This window comes from Scleropages formosus, chromosome 1 (genome assembly GCF_900964775.1).
Source record: "Scleropages formosus chromosome 1, fSclFor1.1, whole genome shotgun sequence".
Classification (NCBI taxonomy): Eukaryota; Metazoa; Chordata; class Actinopteri; order Osteoglossiformes; family Osteoglossidae; genus Scleropages; species Scleropages formosus.
This window is the reverse complement of record NC_041806.1, coordinates 15,415,827-15,441,219: the sequence shown is the minus strand read 5'-3', so window position 1 is coordinate 15,441,219 and position 25,393 is coordinate 15,415,827. Positions and strand designations below refer to the sequence as shown.

The 25,393-nt window shown below is 44.8% G+C and overlaps 1 protein-coding gene across 2 annotated transcripts; it reads left to right on the top strand.

Moving 5' to 3' along the window:
- Nucleotides 1-6,787: 6,787 nt before the first annotated feature.
- On the top strand, nucleotides 6,788-20,237 carry shcbp1 (SHC SH2-domain binding protein 1). Of its 2 annotated transcripts, none has more exons than XM_018758127.1 (13): nucleotides 6,788-7,103; nucleotides 9,172-9,348; nucleotides 9,655-9,770; nucleotides 10,674-10,882; nucleotides 11,649-11,744; nucleotides 12,949-13,179; nucleotides 13,504-13,681; nucleotides 14,418-14,538; nucleotides 15,636-15,767; nucleotides 16,149-16,267; nucleotides 17,082-17,168; nucleotides 17,773-17,914; nucleotides 19,525-20,237. In XM_018758127.1, the coding sequence occupies exons 1-13, from the start codon at nucleotides 6,848-6,850 to the stop codon at nucleotides 19,827-19,829; spliced, it is 2,169 nt and encodes a 722-aa protein (XP_018613643.1). In that variant the 5' UTR covers nucleotides 6,788-6,847; the 3' UTR covers nucleotides 19,830-20,237. The 2 variants fall into 2 exon arrangements, with proteins under 2 accessions (XP_018613643.1, XP_018613642.1); XM_018758126.1 differs by having other exon boundaries at nucleotides 19,489-20,237.
- The last annotated feature ends 5,156 nt before the right edge of the window (nucleotides 20,238-25,393 follow it).

Here is a 25,393-nt window from a genome sequence, read left to right as displayed (position 1 = left end):
TTGAAATGAAAGTTGCAAAGGCAGAGAAAAATAAATGGAAAAGAAAAAAGTATAATATTAAAATGAAAGTTAGAAATCATACCTTTAATCCGGGAACCAATTTTATTTATTTATTTATTTATTTATTTATTTATTTATTTTTGCCATAAGAAAGTGATAATTCACTCCCCTATCAGCAGGAATGTACTGAGTGGGATTTTTCCTGAATCAAATTAATGCCGTTGTGTGCAGGATGAGTGTGTGCGTTTGTGTTTGTGTGTAATATATATATCTTCTGAGCCTTCACAGTTGTATTTTGTGTTTTGTAGTAGTTATAATAATCTCTGAATCATCATCCCGAATCCTTTTCCATATCAAAATTAGATGTTTAAATAGCTTTTTCTACGACTTCCTTTTGTTTCAGCACCTGAATTCTACAGAAGAAAATATATGGTCGTCATCACGATCTGCCTCGAAATCCCTAGGTCCAGGTAGGGGGTGCTCCACATACCTTCCGACTCTGGCAGCAAAATCCATTTCAGGCCTGGCAGGACGGAGGTGCTTTATTATTTTATTAGTCACACAGGATGAGTCTGGCCCTAGCGGAAGTGCAATTCACCAACATGACCGGTCAGAGGCATTAATGCTGAAAGTTTTCACCTATTCAAGGGAAGAGCTTTCATGCTTCCGCCTGGCTGCTCGTGTGTCACCAATTAACAGTGGTTAACGCGCTCGCTGCGCGGCATTGTCAAAGGTGAGCTGCTGTGGAGCAGAACATGGCGGGGTGCCTTGATTTGCAGGCACGTTTCATTCTGAGGAATAACCTCATTCGCCATGTTCCTGTGGTCTGGTCTTTGCATGTCTGAATTTCTCTGCCTGCGCTCCTCTGTGTCTTTGTTTCCACGTCATCAGACGGACTGCAGTGGCAGGGAATAATGGGACGCCCCCTTTGCGCCTGTCACTCACTGGGTGGTTTCAAAGGATGCTGGATGTCATGTTTCGCTGGAAAGTGACAACGCCATCTGTCCGTCATCAGATGCCCGTCTGCAGTCGTTATTAATGTCAGTAAATCTGTCTGCAGTCGGGTAACTGTGAGAGAAAATAAAACGATTGGAATTAAAATCGGAATGAGCTGGTGGTTTTATTCCTCTCGCTGGAATCTCTCCATGTGCGATCCTCTTATGCACGTCGAGGTGTGGACAGATGACGTGTCCCTCTGACTGGCCGCCCCGTGGTTGTGTCGGCCCATTCCCTCGCAGGCGCGGGTTGCTCCTCACGATGCCGCGCGTTGTGCCAAGCTGCCGGGAATTGCGGTGTATTTCATCATGTCAAACCCGCGCTTTCATCTCGGAATTTACGGACGCCCAAGATGCAACACCTGATGCAAAGTCAGTCTTTTTAGAAGCATGATTGACACTCCTGTTTGGTTCTTGCTGTGCATTTGCTGGAGCGATCCCTGGAGCCTCCCCAAAGGAGGCCCTAGAGGATCAGTGATGTGAGTGGTATTGTTCTCTCTGAAGGTCCCCAGCAGAGTGGAATATTTTGTGTCTATAACAGGTTCCTTGGCCACAGGGGACCCACCTAAAGAACTGCAGCATTGTTTCGATTATTAACCTGAATGGGACCCATAAGTGGCCGGATAATTGACATTGTTGGATGACGAAGAAACGGGAGAGGACTCTGCCTCTTTTGTTACCATATTTATACCCAGGAGCTGAAGCCTCCCCTTGGGAAGCTTGAGTTTTCCAAGGCAGAATTTTGTAGTCAAAGCCTGTCTCACTGCATCTAGTTCTCTATCTGCTCACTTAATAGTCCTTTTTTGTCCTCGAGAATATGATGAGGGACTTTCGGAAGTTCTTTTGGATTTTTGAAGAGTTTTAAAGTACAGCGTTAGATAACTGAGACAATACTGTGCAGTAAATATCCAGCGGTGTAAACAGAACATTTTCTCGAAAGTAAACGTGGGTAACTAGGGCATGTGCCATTGAGGCTAAGTTAGCTGGTTTTTCTTGGTAGGTGAGGATACAGAAATGGCCATTCTTTACCTTCTTCCACATGTCTTTGAACTGTGGGAGGAGACCAAAGCGCCCTGAGGAAACAGACGTGAGTACGGAGAGAACATGGAAACGCCACACGCGCTGAGCCAGGTTTGAACTTACATCTGAACGGACCAGGTACCAAGACACTAGCACTGCCTGCTATACCACCATGCCGCTACGCTAGTCAGTACTATCGGCTAACTGTAACAGTCATGTGAAACTGGACACAACATGCATCACACACTCACAGCTGGGTTTTTTTTACACCATTCAATGACCAGATGTGAAGGACTAGCAGTGTCTGTGCTGGTGGCCAAAGGGAATCACCCACAACTCCTCCTTTGTGCGTGTCAGCGGCGGTGCTGTCGACGCTCTTGACGTCTGTTTCCGCTACTCAATTTAGCATGTTTGTACGCACACCTCTGCAGGACTACCTTTGAAACAGCGGAGTCAGCGCTTCTCGATTACTTGCAGGATATTACCAGGTCCAAAGCAGAAGTTTGAGCTAATTGTCGGGTGTCTCTGCAGATACGGTCGATGGGCCTGGAGCCACTGCCAAGCGCACCGACAGGACTAATGACCCCGTCTCGCTTCTGTCTCTGCTCATTTTTCCTCTCAGATTCAACACCATTATCTGGATGGACATTGTATGGTGAATTTGAGCGAAAAGAGGCAAACAAGGTTGCACACGGATCGCGCAGCACGTTTCTGATAAGAGCCGAGACTTTCTTGTGCTCAATTACGGCTTCCATTAACTGCTTTGAATTAGACTCCCTCTTCCCAGAGTTCTTAATGTGTGGAAATATCGAATTGGGAAAGTGTTGTACTGCGTGATATCGGTAAAATCAATGACGCTTAGTGCGAACGCACACATTGCTTTGAGTGTGAGCGAGTGTGCACGTTTCACAGAAGGTACATGCAGAAATGATGGACGGTTCACCGCAGGATGCCACGCGTCTTTGCTCCTCATCTGGAAAAGAAGGGTTTATTGGCACAAGCAGGGTTTGGTCAGTGAAACTGCATGAGTTCAGCCGCATCTCAAAGGGAACATGTGGACATGTTCAGAAGTCAGACCACAGCTTGTGTTTCTTTTCTTCATCGCCCACTCAGGCAGGTTTTAATTGCAAGGCTTGGTTGCGCGCCAGCGCTATGATCAGGCCTCTGTGAACCGCGAACGCCACGTCCCTGAGGCTCCAAACCTCATTCTAAATGAATGTCTTGGTTCGCTTGATGGGGAGTCAGCCTTGTGCTGTGTTGTGCGTCTCGGAGAGCGGATTCATTTCCGTTAATCCCGGAGAAATCAAACGGTTTCCAAATGTCCTGCTGCAGTCTGGCTTCTGAGCTCCCCTCATGGGTGGCGAAGGGACACTCGGCACCCATGGCCGCTTGTTACGCCATGTGGTGGTCTGTGTCAAATGGGTGCGACGGATGGCAAACTGAGCCAATTATGGTGAGGGGAGCAGCTGGCTGATGCGGGAGGTGCGAAGGCCCAGTTGCCGACGCCCACGGAGCGTGTGTCGTGAAAGGCGGGAGGGAGCATTTTGGGGGGGGTGTAGTGCCACCATTCTAGTAGCAGTATATCAGGCCTTTTCAAGCTATGCAATCGAAGCTCAGCGCACTGTGATAGCAGTGGATGATTCGGCGGGTAGCACAGCTACTGCTTTCATATTGCAGCAGATCAGGCTCTTTATGTGGGCACATCGTGCGCTCAACATAATGACCATCAGAAAGGCTGCCATTCAGTCTCGTAATTGTACATCTGGAGTGCCTTGCCCTCCCAGGAAGGCACAATGATAAAAGGCCCGTGTGGAACAACATCTGAGCATGAGAAGCCATAACCCCAATGCGTACCTTCCCCGCAAATTGAACACCTAGACCACCTTTGTTATTCTAAGGTGAAGTTGATACCCAGAAACGTGAAGAATCCGATGAATACGAATCACACCTCGGTCATATGGTAAATCTGTGTGCACAAAAAGGAAGAGGGAATTTTGTCCAGGTTTGGGTTTCAAAACTTACTCCTCCCGTTTACACCTCTGTCCCAAAAAGATAAAGGTGTGGATTGAATGTTTCTTAATATGATCAAAGACTGGGCTGCATACATGTATTATACAGTATATACATCGTTTATATCTGACACCTTTCTCCAAAGCAACTCACAATGTTAATTTACCTAATGATTTTACCCATTTATACAACCGGGTAATTTTAATGGATTAATTTAGGGTAAGTACCTTGCTCAAGGGTACTATAGCAGCAGGTGAGATTCAAACCAACAGCCTTCGAATCCAAAAGTAACAGTGCTTAACTACTACACTACCAGCTGCCCCATATACACACAAGGGTTAGTCAAAAAGAATCCGCAATAATGTTTTTTCATAAGTACACTGAGGATTTTTTTTTTTTACTCCTGCTTATGTATGCACATATAAGACTATGACTATACATTTATACACACACACATAAATATATTACTGGACACAAGTTTCTAATTGAAAGCCACAGAATCTTTGGATGCAGTGGTTGCCATGACTACGCTGGTGCCCTGTTTAAAAAAAAAAAAAAAGTCCATGCTCTTCAGGTTCTCATTGCATCTGCTATCTAATTGGGCTGTCATTCCTTTTACTGGACCAGGGCAAGAGATACTAATTTAAACGTCAACACACATTAGCAAAGATTTAAATCACAGAGCTGGTAGGTTATTAAAAAAATCGCAATGTCCGGCCATGTCGCTGTCTTTGACATAGGATGGTTCGTTGTGTCGACCTCTTTGACACGTTCTGGCAGTGCAGCGAGTGCTGCTGGAGCTGCTTGGAGGGTCTGTCTCATTCTCCACACGAAGTATATGGCCTTGAGGAGCTCTGACGTTCTTTTAAGAACAGCACCCTTCCAGATGGTGCGGCTGAGGACAAAGAAACGTCTGAAAGGCTGCTTCTCACATTGGTTTCACTAGCCGGGCAACACGTTGCGACGGGTCGGTCTGTGGGCTCCATCTCCGTGGGCCGCAGCAGAGCCTCACGGCCGGAGTACCGCGATGACTCACCGCGAACGCCTCGGCCCAGTCTGCTGCTCCTCACACACAACCCAAATGGGGCTAAACAGAACCAACTGAGCACTAGGTGGACCCAGACGCTGCCCAGACAACCTGAGCCATGATGTCTGTAGCGCTTTTGTGAAAACCCAGGGCCACTTGGGCCTGTAAAGCTGGAGGGATGACTGTTGTTAATCAGCATAGTGGATTTTTCACTATTAATATCTCTAATTATTAACTACTGCTCAGCAGATGGTTTCATTATGTTTTGCAGAATTTGACCATTTATGTTTATTCATTTGAGCAGTTTTATGGAGCAATTCTGAATGAACACCTTGCTCAAGGGTACTACAGCAGGGGGACTGGGATTTCGGGATACAAGCTCAGTGGCAAGTTAAAAGATATGTCCAGAACCTAATAATCCATTACCCTACATGAGATTAAAAACAAATATCCTACTGAAACGAATGAACTGTGAAATATCTTTTGTACATTGTCACTGGTGTACAAATAACTTATCTTGTTATTAAAGGCTATTTGCTGCCACCTGCTGGACAGTGTGTGTTTCTGCAGCGCTGCGACTCCTGGTCAGATTAAAGTTTCTAGGAAAAAATAAAGTGCACTCCCTTTTCAATAGCTCCTAAATGAAATGTGATGCTTGATTGCGCCTAGATTACATGGTCTCAGCGACGCTGTTGTCATTCCTAAACTCTGTAAGAATCTATCTCTAAAAACAGTTATTTACGTATGCAATTTACTTCCATTGAGATTTCACGAAACCAGAGAAAATGGTGACGTTTTCCCTTTTGGATCCGAAACTTACAGCCTTCACACAAGAACTTTAACACACCTGTATAGTTTCCGACTTTGGTGCACTTCACTGGCAGTCTTTTTAAAATTCAGTCATAATTTCAGGTAAGTGGACCAAAATGTCATAGTTTAGTCATTCAGTCCTAACTGAGTTTACATTACATTTATTTATTTAGCAGACGCTTTTCTCCAAAACGACTTCCAATGAACTCTATGTAGTGTTATCAACCTAAGGTAACTTACACTGCTAGATACACTACTTACGATGGGTCACCTATTCATGCATCACTGAAACACAAGTCTCTCTGCGCCACTCACACACTATGGGGAACCTGACAGCATGTCTTTGGACTGTGGGAGGAAACCCATGCAGACACGGGGAGAACATGTGAACTCCTAGAACAGAAGCAAAGTTCTCAGAGCTTTGGGGTTTTGAGAAATTAGAATGGTGTTATGTTTAACTCCTTTTACTAACACTATCAGTCAGGGGAAAGTTTTTGAGTTTTACACTTATGTATATAATATTTACCTAATAAAAAATATTGAGCTAACAGAAAGATACGGTTAATTATTTGGTACCTCTTGCACTCTGTCACATTTGTGAAATCTAAGCAAAAATGTTTAGAAGAAAAGGAAGAATAAGAAGAAAACCATGTTTGCACTGCACTGAGAAGATCCGACCAGAATCTTTGCGCGTATCGACAGAACTGAAATGGGTGGAAACGGGTCTCCGCGTTTCAATTGTGAGAGTCCTGGAAATGTGGAACGGAAGTTTAGCGACTACAAGCGAATTCCTATTGGTTAGATCGTTCGTAGTGCCACATCAAAGTTCTTTATTGGTCCGAAGTAGTGTCATTCACAGACTGGCTTTTTCTAATTGGTCGAGCGTCATTTAACCGGGGAAATTTTGAAATTCCAGAAACAAGGCGCAGCGTTGAGTTCAAACGGAGAGCTTTAGGCGCTGGAGTTTCTCCTTCATACCGTCGTTATGACGTCCACTGGTTCTCAGATGGCAGACACGGTGGCTGAGGAGGGCTTTACGGCTGTGCTGTCGGGTTCTAGCGGGGACGGTAGAGTGACGGATACGCCGACTCCGGAGGAGCTGGAGGAGGAGGCGGGGATGATGCAGATGGAGATGGAGATGGAAACTGAAACGGTGCGGAAAGCGACCGTGGAGACGGACATGGAGACACCGGACACACCGCAGACACCGCACACCAGGCTAGACATCCAGGGAGAAGCAGGTACCGAGTCAGAGATGCCGCGACAGGCCGAATCCGGACGGGTTGTCGTCGTCCAGTGGGGCGGCGAGTCGACGACGAGTCGAGTGGTGCCGACCGAGTATCCCGTCACGAGACGACGAGAGTTGGAGAGACAATGAGGAAAATGAAAAACATCGTAGAGAGTACGACGTATTCAACCTCTTTCAGTCAAACGCTTTAAAATAACACTTAATTATTAATTATAACGTGTGCAACGGCCGCAGCAGAGTAGTTAACGCGTCAATAGTGTAACACGCAGTAAATAATCTGTGACAGAGCAACGGCACAGTCTGACGGTATTGGGATGTTTGTACACGATACACGCGTGACGTCATCGGCAGTGAGTAACACGCGTTGTGTGTCAGAACTTAGGAGGAAATTGAGGCAGCGATGTATCGCTAATAATTCTATTGTCATTGATTGACTGGAATGAAACAGGGAGACGGAGGGGGAGACGACGGACGTGCGAGGCTGTGAGCCCTGAGACTGAGTACTGAGCTCAGACTCAGCCAGCGGTCACGTGACGGTTGGTTATTGGCCAACTTGGACATCTTAGTCTTAGACGCTTAAGACTGAACCACACCAGTCAGTCAGTGGTGTAGGGGACGGACTGTGTTCATGATGTGACTTCCACCACCTTGACTCCCTGAGGAGCTTCTTCACCATTTCTCTGGAAACAAACTTTACCTTTCGTGCGCGGGACCACCAAGCGAGCTGAAGTAGGCGAACGAAGGGGCCTGGATGGGGTGTAGCGGTTGATGAAGTCTTGTAAATAGCTGGGAGCAGTTCTATTGATGCATTTGTACACAGTAACCACCAGGGTTTTGAATTTGATTCTTTCAGCTATACTAGGAGGCCAGTGCAGAGAAATGAGTAGAGGAGATACATGTCTTGGGAATGCTTGTGAACACATGGCAAATCAAACACAACTCGTGCAGCAGCATTCTGTAGAAGCTGCAGAGATTTGATGGTAGTAGCAGGAAGGCCACACAGGAGAGAATTGCAGTAGTCCAGATGGGAAGTCACCGTGGCCTGGACAAGTAGTTGGGCAGAGTCAGTAGTGAGAGAGTTTTTAAAAATGATCGTTTCAAAATTAAAGTATAATACTGTACTGTCACTGTGTTTGGTGAAATCATAAAAAGGCTAAGATTATCATGTTGAACAAAGGACATGGAGGAGGCTGGACCCAAGTGCAGGATCTTCTAATCGGTATCGAAGGACTGGTCTTGTTCTTGTGGTCAGTCAGTTGGCAAACTGAACAAAGTCGAGGATCTGTAGTTATGGCCAGAGATCGAGGCGAGTGCTCGTTGCCAAAGGGACATGAGGTAAGTGAACAAGGTAGGTTGGAGAGTGCAGACGGGACAGTTTCTTGAGTGAGATTCCGCAAGTGGGAGGTGGTCGCGTGGTGTTTTTATGGCCAAGTGCTCCGATTGAAGCCAGATGCTTAATCGTGGCCCAGGTGCCCTTGTTTGAGGTGCGGGCATGGTCGTGACAAAGATAAGAAGGTAAATAAACCAAATAATCTCTTTTTTTTTTTTTTTTTATATATCAATCTTTGGGTTTTTTTTTTTTTTTTAAAAGCAAAAGTCACTTCATAAAACTGGTTAAACAAAAATGAGATGATCACGATAGAAATTGCATAACATAAAAAGATAAAATATGACCTAAAGAATCTTAAAAGCTACAGAATCATATAAAATGCTGGTTAATAAAACACAAGATAATTGTGATAGAAATTGAGCAGAATAAAAGTGTGTTGTACAAGTATACATCTTCTATGTGCCATGCTAACATACGGCCAACTTGTGTCCATTTTGAGATCCAACCAGTCAGTCAGAATAGAACTTAGATGTATGTCAGGGAATGGCTGTATCTATATTGTACCGTTTTGGTCTTTTGTACCCCTCTCCTTGGACCTGTGTTCACTGCTGCGTCATCCTGGTGAGAAGAGCGCTCTATAGAAATTAAATTAGATGGGCTACTCTTCAGCTTTCTGAATGGTTTACTCTAGGGAGGCTGCTCTCCGCTGATGGCTTTTTCTGTTCCCAAGGCCTTTCTCAGGATGAAGGTGACGATGACAGCGGCACGGACCACAATGCTGGGGACAGCCCTGGAACAAGTCTGCAGAGGGCTGAGCGTGTCGGGGATTCAACCCTTCCGGACGTATTCCAGACCAACCACCTGCTCTTTTACGAGCGGTTCAAAGCCTACCAGGACTACATGTTAGGTAAGACAACCAATAAATCAGCTTTGCCCACTTTTTGTCTTGCTGCATAATAAAAATAGGCAGGATCTTTACTAAATGTCATCCCTAAAGTCAAAAACAAAATCCAAAAGGTTCTATCACTTTTCCCCCAGTTTTTGAAAAAACCATATCTAATACGTTATCTAACAAAAGCAAGGGTATATAAACATGACCTTTTATTATTCAGATATTGTGGCTGCACTGTTTTGGATGCATTGCCTTATGTGAGCTGGTCTGGTCCATAAGGTCATGTACAGGCGCGTGTGTGTACATTTATTCCCCTCACAGGTGACTGCAAGACGTCAGAGGTGAAGGCCTTCGTATCGGATTACCTGGAGAAGGTGGTGGAACCCTGTGACTGGCAGGCTGTGTGGAGCACAGAGGTCTTTGATGTCCTGGTGGAGGTCTGTTTCTGAGCAGTGAGGTTCCACCAAAACACTGCGAACAATAGTCTGAACCAATGTGTGAGGAACATCGCTGGCAGTGAAGGCATCAGGTAGCTTAAGTTAGGGAGGAGGGAAATGAACTGGTGGTGTATGATAATTGCTAAACACTCTATCACCTCCTAGTGTTAACAGTTCAGTTATGAATGTTTGTTTGTTTATATTTAGTTGCATCTTCAGTTAGTTTCCTAAAGGACTGTCAGTTGTGAACGTGACCTGCATTTACCTAATGGCCCAGTAGGTGGCAGTAAGGAGCAGCCAAACAGAACAGGAATGTAAAATCACTCAAACTCCCTGCCACAGTGTTTACAGCTCATATTTGGTGTTCTTGGGGGTGTCAGTGATCAATAACATGTGGCATGTTGCACATGCTTATTGGACGAATCAGTCTGCACTGAACATGAATTTGTAGAGATGACATTTTCCTTTTCAGTTTTATTGTAGCTTGATGTGGATAAAAATATTGTAAGAAAAGTCTTATACTGTTTTTAGTTTGATTGTTTTGATTTTGGCACGAGGGGTTGAACATCTTTCCCTGTGTATTGTATAATTATAGCTATATCTGAGGTGCTTACAGAACCTAACCTGTACATAAATCAAAGGGCATGTAAATTGTAATTAATTTACCATGGATTGATTGTGGCTTAGTGGTGAAAATGACTTTGGAGCTGGATGTAAAATTAGTTACTGACATGCTGCTGGTCCAATTTGGGTTCTTAAGTTAAGCTGGAGTTTCAGTTCATCATTTTTTGGATACCAGCTTCTGTTGGTCCTCAGGAAGTGGGCTCATGCCAGATGTGGAGTTGTGTGAAAGCTCTCAAGGTCAGACAGCTCTTTGACGGGTGGCTGCGATGCTCCGTGCAGGTGATGGATGTGCACTACAGTGAACTGAAGGCACGGGTGGAGCTGGTGGTGCCGTTGCGCTGTGAGGCCCGGGGCTGCGAGCTCAGCGAGGAGGCCATGCGAGACCTCCTGGAAGCCACGCAGCACACGGTTCCCCTGCATGAGCTCCACGTTGTCTATGATGAGTCCGGGGACTTTGACCAGACAGCACTCGCTGTGGAGCACCTGAGGTGATTCCGTTTACATGGAGAGGAGTCCAGTCACGGGGTAGACAAGGCTTTCTTACTTATGGGAGTTTGATTCTCCCTTTTCCTTTATTAAATCCCATACAGTAACTGAAAAGGAATGTGTGAAACATGAGACTCACCTTATGACAGTACTCTATAGCCTAGTGGTCACAGCTGCTGCCTTCAGAGCTGAAGGTTGCAGGTTCAAATCCCACTTCTTGCTGCAGTACCCTTGATTAAGGTACTTACCTAGAGTTGATACAGTAAAAATTACTTGTATAAAAATGGGTAAATCAATGTAAGCTGCTTTTGGACAAAAGCATCAAGTAAATGTAAACTTGCAGTCAGTTTAAAGTTGATTTAGGTAAAATCCTAAAAACATGTTAACGTGTGTTTTTATTCCTTATTAGAATTTAAACACTATTTGCACTCCCAAAAGCATACCATTGTCACAAAACTATTATGAAGGTTCACTTGCAGAAGTGTAAATATTACATGACATCCATCCATTCATGCATGTCCCTCCCTGTGAGCTTTTTGCTATAGCTGCGGTGTTTAAAACAACTGTGACTCATTGTGGTACACATTTAATTTGGCACTAAATACATGCCTTCGCTGACACTGAGGAGAGCAGCAGTGGACTGCAGACAGCCTTGCTGACCTTCTGTCTCAACACAGGGGTGCCAGAAAGCTGTGGGTTCGAATTCTGAGTGGAGTAAGACCCTCTGGACAGTTCCTAGACTAACAGGTTCTTCTCCGTGCCCTGTAGGTTTTTCTACAAACACATCTGGCGGAAGTGGGACGAGGAGGACGAGGATGACGACTTTGACTACTTTGTGAGATGCGTCGAGCCGCGCCTCAGGCTGTAAGCAAGGCAGGCTGGCTGGGTGGGGTGATTTGCTGTGTTTTTGGGTGGGGTGGAGGGGCAGACTTGCAATTAACACACCATTGTGTGGTGACCCCTGCACTTTGGTGCACGGCCACTAGATGGCCCTATCTGTGAGATGTTGCGCTGTGATGCTTGTTCTCTCCTCCCTGGTACCGAAGTAAGACTGCTTTGGTTATCCTGCTTTACTGGAAGAGACCACAAAGCATTTTATAGAGCTGAGCACAGGGATGAGCTGAAGCAGTTAACAAGGCTGAACACATGGTGCTGCCACTTGTACAGTTTTAGAACCTTGAACCTGAGCTGTAGCTTTAATTGTCAGCCTCTTTGTACTGACATCTTTTCTGTTCAGTAGAACCCCTACTATGAAAGGGTAAGTCCCCCCTCAGTGGACTGCTGTCATCTTTGAGTTCTGATTTTTGGGCTGTTCCATTTAGGTATTGACCTCAGTTGTATAATTCACAGATTTACAGATCTGTAGGGCTGGAACTGCAGTGTTTGAACACCTTATGAGTCTGAGGAAACCTGACCACTTGAACTTTTCCAGATGGTTGTCACAAATGCAGCCAAGTAGATTAAAACATGGTCAACTACTGAATGTTGGCAGCATTCAGACTTTGGATGACCATACACACACATCCATGTAAATTAGTTGGACTGTTTCTATAATTTCCTCAAAATTGGTTGCTTTAGGCTGTTTGTCTAATTTTGTTCTATTATGTTAAATGTCTGAACAGGTTTCTCATATACAAACAGAAATGACCAACAAAGTCCCCCCCCCCCCCCCCCCCCGTTGCTATAAATTTATTTCTCTATGGGAGCTGCTGTGACATTTGAAGTCTGTAAAAGATGAACCAAGAGCTAATTAGAGAGTTAATCAAATATACCTGTGAAAATATGTAAGACCACTGATGTTTGTCAGCACTGATTTACAGTCAGTGGCTCAATATACACTGAGATCCTTATTATAAGGTACAAATAAAGTGGTTTGTATGTATGTAGCATAAATGCCTATTAATAAGCTTATTACTGTATAAATGTATCTTAAAGCTGATCTGTATGAGTCTTGTTCTGTTGCTGAGCCCATGAAGAGCAGTGTGGGTTAAACCCAGTAAAAAATGCTCACCTCTAACTCTGGTTTCTATACACTTTTCTCATGCTCCTCCCTCACTCCTGTCTCCAGACACTATGACGTCCTGGAAGATCGGGTTCCGGCCGGCCTTGTGGCCGAGTACCATGCCCTCCTGACTCGCTGCGCGCAGAACTTCCAGGAGTTCTCGAACCTTCGCAATGACCTGGGCAGTGACTCTGATTCAGAGTTGGACAACGTGTCTATGGTGGAGGGCCTGCGGCTCTGTGAGCAGATGGAGGTGCTGAAGCGTAAGCTGCGCATCATCGAGAACCCACTGCTCAGGTGGGCAGTGGCCCAGGGGGTTTGGTGAGGGGTGTTGGGGACTTGGCTTGTGGTTACTAGGGTCCAGCTTCATCTCTGGGGGCAACGGAGGCCTTGCGGTGTTCCTTAGGGTAACCATGGCGAACGAGTATACTAGGGACGAGAACTGCTCTGTACTGCACTGGTGACAGTTGGAGTTCTATCCAGGACTCTAACCCTGAGCATATGGTGTAGAAAGCCGGGGGGGGGGGGGGGAGAATTAATTTAAAGAAGCTGCAGAAGTCATCCTGGATGAGGTTATTAATGGAACGAAAGGGAGATGACCGTGTATGCCTGTTTGTGCAGGTATGTGCTCGGCTACAAGGTGAACTCGGGTCAGCAGGCGTGCAGGGCAAAGGGGTTGCGGCCAACAGGCTCCCGCGTTGTCCACGTCGTCTCTTCGTCCATGACGGTGGCCCAGCTGACCTCTCTCATGTCAGACAAGCTGTGCCCTGACTTCTCTGGGGACGAGTTTGAACTGCAGGTATGCCCCCGGCTCCTGTTCATATGGCTCCTCTGCGTGGTCCCTTAACTGCTGCTTCTAAATCCTTTCAATCCAGAATGTGGGTGAAAGTGTCCCTCCATCCGTTAAAATTTTTTTTATGGTACTGATTTGGAAGGCGGCTCCACCCCCTCTGCTGCTGTGTGTTGTTGGAGCACTAATGTGCTCTGAGTAGGTTGTGGATGGAAAAAGAATGGGTGCAGTTTATTTTTCATTACACAAGGCTCGAGAGGAGTGTGGCTTTGCTCTGTAATAAAATGTAAGGCTGTTCAATGCTCCTTTCATAATAATGGAGACCTGCTGGTAGGTGAATTGTTTCGAGGTTGCGGGTATTTTGTGATGGGAGAGGAGGAGGTGGAGGACTCTTTCGTGGAGAGCGTAATTACACCCCCTCCAGGGAAGGGACATTCCTAACAAGTGCTGCCATCACTGCCCTGCAGGGGGTGCTGTGCCGCTCTTCATTAGCAGTACCTTTTCCTATAGCTTCTCTGCCTCATCCCCAGCCACTGTTTCTTCTTGGGTGAAAAATATAACTAGTGACATGTGAAAGTAACTTCCTCTAAACAGTGATAATTTGGACCGCCCCCCCTTGGAGCTGTGGAGCAGTCGAACTCGTAGGCAGGATCCAGGCGGAATCCACTTGGCCCTTCTGGTTGTCGGTATACTGTGGTACAGGCTGCTGCCCTGACACCTATATTTTGCCGTGTTCACATCCCAGTTTCACAGCGACCCACTGGAAGCGGTGCACTCCTGTTACCAAGGCGACGTGGTCATCGTGTGTCCTGGGCATTACCTGGTCAGCGGCTCCATCAGAATCCCTGACTCCGTTGAAGTAGAAGGTGAAGCTCCTGAAAAGGCACCGCGTTGCTCTGTTGGGGTGGATGCCATTCTGCAGGGGTGGGGGGTGCTGATTACCAGTTTACCCAGTACAAGTGTTTCACAATTAGCCACTGCTGATGCAAAATTCATCCAAGAAGCAGCTGTGGGAGGCGTTAATTTGGGCATAATTACATAATTCCTTTGTAGTCGCAGAAGGTTTTAATTGTCGTTTGCCTTGCTGTGCTGATGATATATCAGCTGGGTGTGTTAGGGCTCCCGTCGGTGTTTCCTTAATTCTTGAAGGTAAAATAACCCCCGAGTGTTAATAAAATGGAGTGAAGTGGGGCGAACTGGGAGACGGGTGGTGATGAACGACAGCAGGGGGAGTAAATGGCGCCTGATGGTGTGATAAGTGTTTTAATAATGCATGGCGAGTATTAGCATGTGAGAAATGTGTCACTGGCAGTGACGTGTTGGTGTGTTTGCTCCAATGTCGGTCCTACTGTGCCTTTTGCCTCTGGGGATCTTTTACAGCCCTGTGTGTTTTGAGGGAAGAGAACCAGTAACAGCCTGGATGGAGAGGGATGATGTGAGATGGTGCAAAGGAATTCTCCTTTCTGTGTGTTCAGACCACTTTGTCTGAGCTTACAGTCCCACCCAGTCTCTGAAACCTCACTCCCTGGTGTGGCTCAGTTTGGTCGGCATTTAATCTGGATACAAATGAGCTCCTTGACCTTCTCTTATCCTGATAAATACATGCATAGATAATCATAGCAGGTGGTGTTGCACTCATTTATGGAGCTGTTAGGCGATGAGGAGCAAAGTGGCTCTAAAAGATGTTTGACAGAAAGGATCTCATTACACCCCAAACAGCGGGCTTTAGATTTTAGACCCTTGTAAGTGGGACCACTAAGTGGCACAAGGTGGGGTCTAGAGACTGAGCAAATTGTATAGAACACAACCTCGTAACCGCAAGGGGAATTCCTCTGTTGGCAGATGTGGTGGAACCCTGGGGAGCGCACACACTGAGCTATGGCCACTGGCACATGACCCAGGTTTTGTCTTGTTTGATTTTACTTGTTCTCCCCTACTTATTCCGTTCACCTTCCCTTGCTAGGATTTGGACTGACCGATGAGGTGGTGATCGAGAAAACCGGCAAAGGAGACACTTTTGTCGAGTCAACTGCTGCCAACGCAAAGATTTCCAACCTAAAGTTCATCCAGCATGATGCCATAGAGGGCATCTTGTGTAAGTGCAGCAAAAATGCCTGTTAAAACCCTTCCCATTAATGTGCTTCCATCTTGAAGCTACTGAATGGATCCATAAATAATTGTACAAATAATAGTAAAAGTCCATAAATAATAAAGCTGTTGGCACCGCTGAACTGCTATGAACTTCTCGTGACAAAATACCTGCTGATAAGCATCAGCTGTGACCCGTTGAAGGCCAGATGCACGTTCCCCTCCCTTCTTTTTCTGTCGTCCTGTCATACATCTTACTCTTTTGAGTGGAAAGTCTGTTCAAGGAAACCTGTTCTCGGAATCCTGTTGTCCGAGTTATCACCATTGACCCCTGCCCAGTCTGCTGCCTCCCCTGTCCACCTGAGCCTCACCTGTCCCCTGCCCGCAGGTGTCCGCCAGGGCAAGCTGGAAATGGAGAACTGTGTGCTGCAGTGTGAGACCACTGGCGTGATTGTGCGCACCTCGGCTCAGCTCTCCATGAACATGTGTGACCTGTACGGGTCCAAGGTGAGACCACCCTCCTGTTTCAGTGTTTCTGCTGCAGTAGCCTGAGCAAGACTGAAAAATGACCTCTCTGTATAAATGGGTAAATCAGTGTTGGTTTAATTTCTCAGCCTCACACAAGTTACCTTGCATCATGGTGTACATCTAATGCAATACGTTGAGAAATGAAGGCGCAACAAAGGTCCACCATGAAAGTATGAAACTTGGCTCTCTCTCAAATTATTCTACATTAGTATTGCTGAAATGTGAATAATGTGTGAAATTGGTGAAAAAAATATTGCAAAGCCCAATTATACAACAAAGCATTCGTCCATGTTCTTGTACTGTATGGAGATTTTTGACTTAAGATGAAGTTGTTGGAACAAACCCCATTGCAGGCTGAGATCCACCTTTGTTCTTGACATTGGAGGTGTTTAAACTGATGTTTGTGACACTCCTGGTTCGACACACACCCTTCCCAGTGCTTCTATAGCTGCATGACTCAAACAGCTGCTTGTAGGTGTTCTGTGGTTAGATACAGTACAGCACACTTTATTGCTGTATAGCGCTCTTTCCTGAAGGACTCCGCTCTTCCTCAAATTAGTTGAAACAAATGACAAACCAAAAACAAATGATGGTTGACCTATTAACACATATGTGGGGAAAAAAAAAATGGAAACATCAATAAACGTCTGAAATAGTTATTGTATATATTTTTCAAGATGATGAAATATAAGTTGGTTTAAGTGTGCAGTAAGAATTGGCAGAGTCCATTTCAAGATCTGTCCAGACCCTGGGTGGTTTATGTTGACGGGCGGTTCGTGTTGCTCTGTTCCAGGGTGCTGGTGTCGAGATCTACCCCGGCAGTGTCTGCTGCCTGGTGGGGAATGGCATCCATCACTGCAAGGAGGGTGTCCTCATCAAGGTGGGTGGCCGTTGGGAACAATTCTGTCCCTTGAGGAAAGGACTGGCCCTTTTGTTGAGGAATGCGCCGTTTCCATCATGTTAATACTGTCAGATCCTTGGAGGCAGTCTTCTCATTTGACATTGTGCATCTTGGCAAACATCCTGTGGCATAAAATGAAAATCACTGCCTTGATGGCATGGTTTGGGGAACAGTTCCTTTAAAATGAGGTTACCTGCTGCATTCTGGTGCTGGATGATGGGATCTGCTGCACCTGAGGACCCCCTCTATCTGGATGCAGGGGGGGGGGGGGGGGGCTACACATACAGCAGGCCTGACGGTAATCAGGGTGACTCTGATTAAGCTCTTACATCTGTGGCTCTCCGAGTGCAGTAAAAATGTTCAGGGCCCAGATTGGATTTTGCAGAAATGGATGTAAATAAGGTGGGGGGAGGAAAAAAAAAAAAAAAGAGAAAAGCTATTATTTAAATTGCATGGAGTAGAGTCCTGTGTTCTTATCTCCTGCTCAGGCTGTTTGTGCAAAAGTGGAAACCAGGGAGATAAAGACTCGCAGTTGACATCTTCCCATGTGTTCCATCACCTGCCTGCGTTCTTCTCCCCGCAGGACTTTGCCGATGAGCTGGATACGATGCCGCGGATCACCATGGTGAACAACGTGATCCACAACAATGAGGGCTACGGTGTGATCCTGGTGAAGCCAGCTGACAGCTTACAGGAACGGGGATCTGTGGGAGTCCACTTGGATGGTAGGCCCACGCCGCCCCTTATCGGTCTCCCCTGACTGCATAAATCGTGGCCGCTGACAGCCACGTAATGAGTGCATGATTCTGCTGAATCGGAAGACAAGCACACAAGTGAAGCGCATTCCGTTTCCACAGTGTGTCAATGCAAATGTATTCAAGAGGATTTTTTTTAAAAACATATTATAAATTAAAATCCTTAGGCAGGAAGAAAGTGTGTCTGTAATGATTCTTTGAAAAGAAAGACCGTTTTCCATCCCTCCCCAGCCCTGAACCAGTTTTGGAGGGGTGCGCTTGACCTTGAGTCAAGGACAGTGGCGAGGAGACACCAGTTTGCCGAACAAAGGAGCACCTTTGCTTTCGCTTCATCGGCTTCTAATAGAAAGTTCACAGCAAGGGCTGCTTGGAGCTTGTGATGAGCTGAGTCGTTTGAACTCCGATTGGGAACAAAAACTAAATTTAAAATCACGAGGCAACATTAAAGGCGAGCTGCCTACCAATGGCCCCCTCATTATAAAACACTTTATAAAGAAGTTAATTTTTTCCACCAGCATATCATAAGACCTGGATGGAGAGGGTTTTCCATATATACCTCAACGTATTTGTTCGTTCAAAGGCATTCAAGTCAAATTGTCATCACTAATTTACAGCTGCATTGATGCCCTGCCTAAGATGGATCAGCTGATCTGCACAAATGACTGTTGTTGTTAGAGACAACAAGCAATTTAGATGACATTTTTTAGCAAACTTTTCTTTCCAAAGCGACTTCCAGTAAATTCCATGTAGTGTCATCAGCCCGCTCACCTTGTTCACCAAGGTGACTTACACTGTTAGATACACTTCTTACAATGGGTCGCTCATCTATACATCAGTGGAACACTATGGCTGAACCTGAACAGCATGTCTTTGAACTGTGGAAGGATACCGGAGCACCTGGAGAAAACCCACGCAGAGAACATGCAAAATTCACACAGACTGAGCAGGGATCGAACCCATTCCTCTCGCACCACCCAGGTGTTGTGGGACAGCTGTGCTACTAGCTGTGCCACTGATCCATCCGTTTTGATTGTTAGATTATTTTGATCTATGGTACAACTAATTTAGCACAATGAAAATGAAAACTTTTTTTTAATCTCCCATAAACAAATTCCGTAGATGTGTAGCATTTTTCATTTAGTTACTGATTATGGAAACTCAAACATCAGACGTAGCTGTAAATACTGTGAAAGCAAATTGCATTATGGTGGTCCCATATTCCTATTCTGTTTGGGTGCTCTTTACCGCCATCTGTGGTATGCAGCATAAATGCAGGCTGCATTTAATGTGCAGCAAACATATCGGTAGATGGAAAGTATTTCAGAGTAATGAAAATTGGTCTCTGCCAATTTCTTATTCTGTTACTGTTTGACAAGTGGACCCCAAGAATGTATTTTTTTTTTTTTTTTTTTTAAATGAAGCCATAAATTGTGTATGAAAATTCAGATAACAGTGCAAGGTGTGGGAATTGGATGGCTATGTGTGTAAAACTTGGAACTGGTGATTGTCAATATGTGGACATATGTGCTGTCCCCCAACCGCAGAGGTGTCTGAGGTTCCAAAGCTTGTGGCCCACGTAGGTGAGGAGAGTGACCAGAGCAAGCCAGGAACCAACCAGACTGAAGTTCCCCTCATCGTGGTGGAGGAGACCCCTGTGGAGGTCCACTATGCTACCACCCCAGAGCTCATGGAGGGTAATGATGCCATCAAGCAGGAACTGGTGGCGACATCAGCCAAGAAGAGTCGGAGGAGGAGGGCCAGCATGCAGGAGCTGGGCTTGACGCAGGTGGATGACAACCTGCTCTCCCAGGAGATGTTTGTCTGCATCCAGGGTAACCAGTTCAAGAGGAATGGAAAGGGTGGCTTTGGAACCTTCCAGTACTGAACCCCACCCACCTCTCCCTATTCAGCCAGTTGGCTCTTATGGTCAATTTAACATGACACATGGTCATGCTTAGACCCTCCCACCTGCACAACTGGGCCACTTTAACACAAAAGCAGCAGTAAGTGACATGCAGCGCTGTGTGTGTCTGTCTTAAGTTCTTTTATAATGGCCTTTTAATGTATTAATTTTTAAATACTGAAGCTTATATCTTATTCCATTACTGACACTTGAATGCTCCTTTTCCACAGTAAAGTACAGGTGGAGACTGTCTGGTTGAGAGCTTCACATTCATAGTCTCACTTGTAATGTTCACCTTTTTTATTTATAGTTAGTTTATAGTAAATGTCTTGTTCCTGCAAGTTTTGTGTGGTGTGTTTTGTAAAAGTATTATCTGGGTTTTGGGTGGATATTGTGACACATGTACAGACTGGTTATGTCTGGGTCACAAGCATATGCAAGAGTATTGCACACCTTTGTTTTTGTTTTTTTTAATTTTTTTTTTTTTTGAAACTTTATCATCAATAAAATATGAAATGTTGGACAGAGGTTTTCTTAACATTTATTGAAGGATGAGCATGTTTTCTGCGTTTCTATGAAGTTGGGCTGGGGGAGATGATGGGTTTTTTCTGACTTAATACCCGTCTGAAGCGATCCGGAGAATCGGTTGCTCAGGTCATTATTGGTTTCACTGGCTTAAGAGCCAACGTTTCCTTAAGCCTCCTGCCTTTCAGAGTCACAATTACTGTGTGATTTCAATTGATTACATTGCAGAGGATTAGAAGTTGAGTAAAACCTTATTACAGAGGGGGCTGTTTGAATCATTAGATTGCTGATAAAAATCCCACCAAAACAACCACTTTTTTTTTGGAGATGGCCGACACTGTCCTGCGTTGGCGGTCGTTATCGAGGATCTGTCTCACCAGGTGAAATCGAGGAGGGGATAACCTGATTATTTCAAGTGGTTATCATTAGAGGAAAGTGGATCTGCCCATTGGTTTTAAGGCATTACAGCAGAACGGCAATGACCTCGTTAACGGACTGTAGTTTCCCATTTTCTTTTTGCTTTGACTGTGAGAGCAGAGGAGCTCCACTCCCAACTCCAGGTGAACAGGTGAGAAATTTTTGTAACCGGGAGGTTGGCATCAAGTTTAAATGTACCATTGTCAGTGTGAAATATGATTCACAAGGATGGGTGTCTCTTAACTTATTGAATTATTATTTGTTGACATTTAAAGACCTGTTAACAATTAAGACAATATGCCATGATGATAAAATGTAATATTAATATGTGCTGAAGGCTGCTCTGCCTGTTAATTTATCGTATGATCAAAAAATTATTTAAATGTATTGACAGTAAGTAGTAACTGGAGAGAACATTTTTTTAATGATTTTGTATAATTATACAAGTTATGGACCAGTACAGTCCTGAAGGGTTTATAGACAGAGTAATTTTTGGAGGAAAAGTCTATTCGCAAATCCACGATTGCACTCCGCAGGGCTGTCTATTTCTTTTATATAAATGCAGACTGGTTTCAAGTTCAGAGGTGGTTCTGCTGTACAGTAATGGAAAAATTTTTGATGGGGTCCACTATATACAGCTTAGCAGATGAAAGCATAAATATGTCAAAACTGTGGTTTTTCCAAAGAGCAAAATAATGTTGGGGTAATAAAATATTTTAAGGAAATACATTTTGGTCTCAATTTGTTTAATTTTAACTGGGTGTACAATTAACCTTTACTGAATCATTCTATGAACTGGATCATATTTTGGAAAAGGGACAATAGCTGGCATAGTTAGAACCAACACTTTGCCTTGAACGATCTGATTAAATCCTCCTTGTGCTGTAGTACGGTGGTCAAGGTACTCAGAATTAATACCGCAAGAATTACCCATCCAAATCAGTGTAAAATCTGTGTACAAACCTAACATTGTGTCTTCTAGGAGTGTCAGGTAAATTAATAGTTAAGATCATGCTGTGGTGCTGTATTTGATTTAATTAGCAGGAACTTACTAACTTACAGAAACAACTGGGATGTAAGACTTGTATTTCCTCTGTCTGCTTTGCTGCAGTGAAAGGGTAGGAGTTGGTGGTTTCTAACAGCACCACTTGTTAGATGTTTCTTGGCGACACCTTCTCTTTGGGCCCTGACGCTGTTCAACGTCTTTCCTCACCCCAGTTTCTATAAATCTTTTCTCTTATAGGCTTTAAAAAAAAATCTGAACTGAAAATGGAGTTGATAGAAATGGGAAATGGGTGTGGGCGACCTGCCATAGCTAACCCAGCCCAGGCTGGATGTGATGGGCAGCAGCCAGAGGTACTGAAGGAGAAAAAAGCAATGTGAACAGAGCCGTTTAAGGGCCCTGACCCGCTGCAGATAAAGGAAGGAGAGGCTGTGGAGAAATAGCCTGGCTCTCAGTTTTGACAGATCCCTGGTTTAGCACCCTGTCCTTATGCGACCTCACCAGGTGATTAAAAGAGAATCCATTTGAGGAGTTTCTTCTTTAACCCTAATCACTCTCTTCTGTGGGGTTGTATGGGAGAATCCGGTTCTGGACCAGAGGACATACAATTCCAATTCCAGAGTCTATAAGGAGCGGCTTTGGAGACTGGCTGTATTAAAGTTGTTCTCGAGCTTCTCGCTTTGTGTCTGAGGGAAACGGGCCGTGTCTCTCCAAAGGGCGCACTCCCACAACTGCACACACAGCAGCATGGACTTGTACTGGATCGTAGGAACCACATTGGACTGGAGGTACCGGACTGAGTAGGAGTAATTTGTGGTCCCGAAACAAACCACGTCATTTACAACGATACGTTTATCTGACGCTTCTCTTCACACTTTTCTCTAAAATGACCAGAGTGTTTGGGTTTTACACTGTTATTCAGTCAGCCCCATTTCTTGTATAATGGGATTCATTGGTTGCGTGAAATCACTGTTATGCGAGTTCCCCTTATTGAGGGCGGAAATTTCCATCATTTCTTGGGGGGATTCATGAAGAAGTCACCTACAGTTAATTACAGAAATAAAAGGTATTTTTTATGTAACATTTGTAACAAATACCACTTGCCTTTTCATACATTATCAATAACCACCGGTAGAATGCAGGATCATAGTTATCCAGGTTATGTTTTAAATATGCTTTGAACGCCGCAGTTTCTGCAGTGCAGATACATACGCTACCATCGGAGGGTCTCTCTTTATAAATCATCTTTTAACAGTTTGTGTTTTAAGAAGGCAGTTTTAACTGTTATTGTACAACGTGTATTTTAAATTGTCCGGTTCTATTTCTGAAGAAGTGCTTCACTGCTAAGTGCAGTTTTTTTTTTTTTAAAAAAAAATTCAAACATTGGTACTGAAAGGCTGCTGTTCTACCAAAGGTGTGTAGCACAGTGTTCACCTTTTTTTAAAAGCTCCGTTTTACTTGTGTAAACTTTTTTTTTTTGAAATTTGGATTTTATTAATCATTCGAGGTGAGCGTGGTGTTCGTGAACTAAGAAACAGGTCTGCAGATACACTCTGTAGAGCAAGAGCTGAGAGTGTCTGACGTGTTTCCAAAGTCCGCACTTTTAATGTTTTAACTGTTACCAGATGATTCTTATACCACCTTGCGGACAGTCTGGAAGGTGCACGGCAACTGCGCTACCCACAGAGTAACTTGTTTTCTATAAAAACTACTGGTTAGAGCAACTCAGATTTATACCAGGTGTACGAGGCAGCCTGAAAGCAGCAATTGCTTTTCTCTGGGACTTAACTGTCCCTTTTAAAAACCTGCCACGAAGTAACACTACTGTTCTTATATCAACTTTTCCACCCCATCTAATAGTAAAATGACTAATGGGAAAAAATGCTTTTGTGCCAAATTAATGGTGTGTGGAAAAAGCTGTTGTATGGGACCTTCTTATGTGAGTGGATTTGAAGCAGTGAAATTTTTACTGTATCAATTCGGGGTAAGCGGAGGCTAATCTCAGCCTGGGTGCTTCTATTACATGATGACATGTTTAACCACTGTGCCACCTGCTGGCCTATAATTTGAGACTTTTTATTCCCAGTGAAGTACCTACAGGTGTCACTGATGGGCCTGTAGATGGACTCCTATATGACACACCCACAATGAGCTGCGTGTTCCAGTGTTCGGCATTAAAGGACAACACAGTCGCTGCCGTCTATGAATCGGGGGTAGTGTGACACTCTGCACTTGATTGTTCTCTTATATGTGTTTTAAGAGCGTGCCAGATGTGCAGTGAGACTGCTCCACGTTAATCCTGCACGTTGCGTGCCACGGTTCGCCCATCTAATGACTGCAGCAGCTCCCACCATCTGTCAAACTCCGCAGACGTGGCGGGCGGGGGTGTACTCCGCTCGGATCCCAATTTAAGGCTGTAACTGTCAGCCCCGCCTCCTTGCCACGGCCTCCCACTAGCTCTGCATCTCTTGCACCGAGGACTTTGCAGATGCATATTTAAGTGCCTCCAGTGACACACATATTAGAGTTCATCAGAGTTGAGTGTTCTCATTTGGAAACGTATGTCAGCATTTTGAATTTTATATTAGCCATTAAGGTGCCTTTCATGTGAGAGATTGATTGGGTATTTCAGTTGTTTCAGAGACCCCCGTGTCTTATTCAAAAGCCTGCCGATAGCAGTAACTCCTGAGTTTATTACTCAGCTCGTGAACTGATGACTCACCCATTTCAGTTGCGTGTGGTAAATGACTGTACAGCTCACTGTATATGTGCGGTGTTTTAAGAAAAACTGCTGTTTTACCCTGGGAGGGGTACACCCTGGCTGGGATGCCAGTCCACTAAAATGCCCCCCACCTCCATTTTCACCACCACTTCTGTTAGTATCTTCTTGGCTGAGCTGTGCTCTGGTTTGGCTAAAGGGTTCAGGTTAAGTTGAAAGACCTGCGTTTTGAGTCTTGGTTTGTGCAGTCTGACATTGCGATTGCTGCTCTTTTCCATGAGCAGCATCAGAATAAAGATCATATTATAGTTTGGGTTGATGGGGATTGCTGATAGCGCAATGGTTAGAGCTGCTGCTGCAGCAATGCTTCTGAAGGTGATAGGTTCAAATTCCACCTCCTGCTCTAGTACCCTTAAGAAAGATACTTAGCCTTAATTGCTTCAGTAAATTTACCCTGCTGTGTAAATAAATCAATAATTGTAGGTAGGCTAACATTTTATGTTGCTCTGGAGAAAAGATGTGTCCCATCCGTGTTGCCACACTAAGTTACGGGTGGGTGAGCACAACCTTTGCACAACGGTCGACTCAATGTTTTTCCGAAGCAGCAGTTCTCTTGCTTCTAGTTTTTAATTTGTATCCACTCTGTCTTTTTTTTTTTTTTTTTTCTAATTTAAATCCAGATAAGTAACAAAAACAAACGTGCACCTCATGCTCGGGCTGTGGCTCTGCCCAAAGAAAGATGGGACATATTGACTTTTTCTAAGAAGTAGGTGTTTTATTGCATTTCTGAATTAAGCAAACTGAGCAGATCGCTGTCCCCCAGTAACCCATTCCTCCTAATCCCCCCACTAATCTCATACCTAATTCTTGAAGGGGACACCT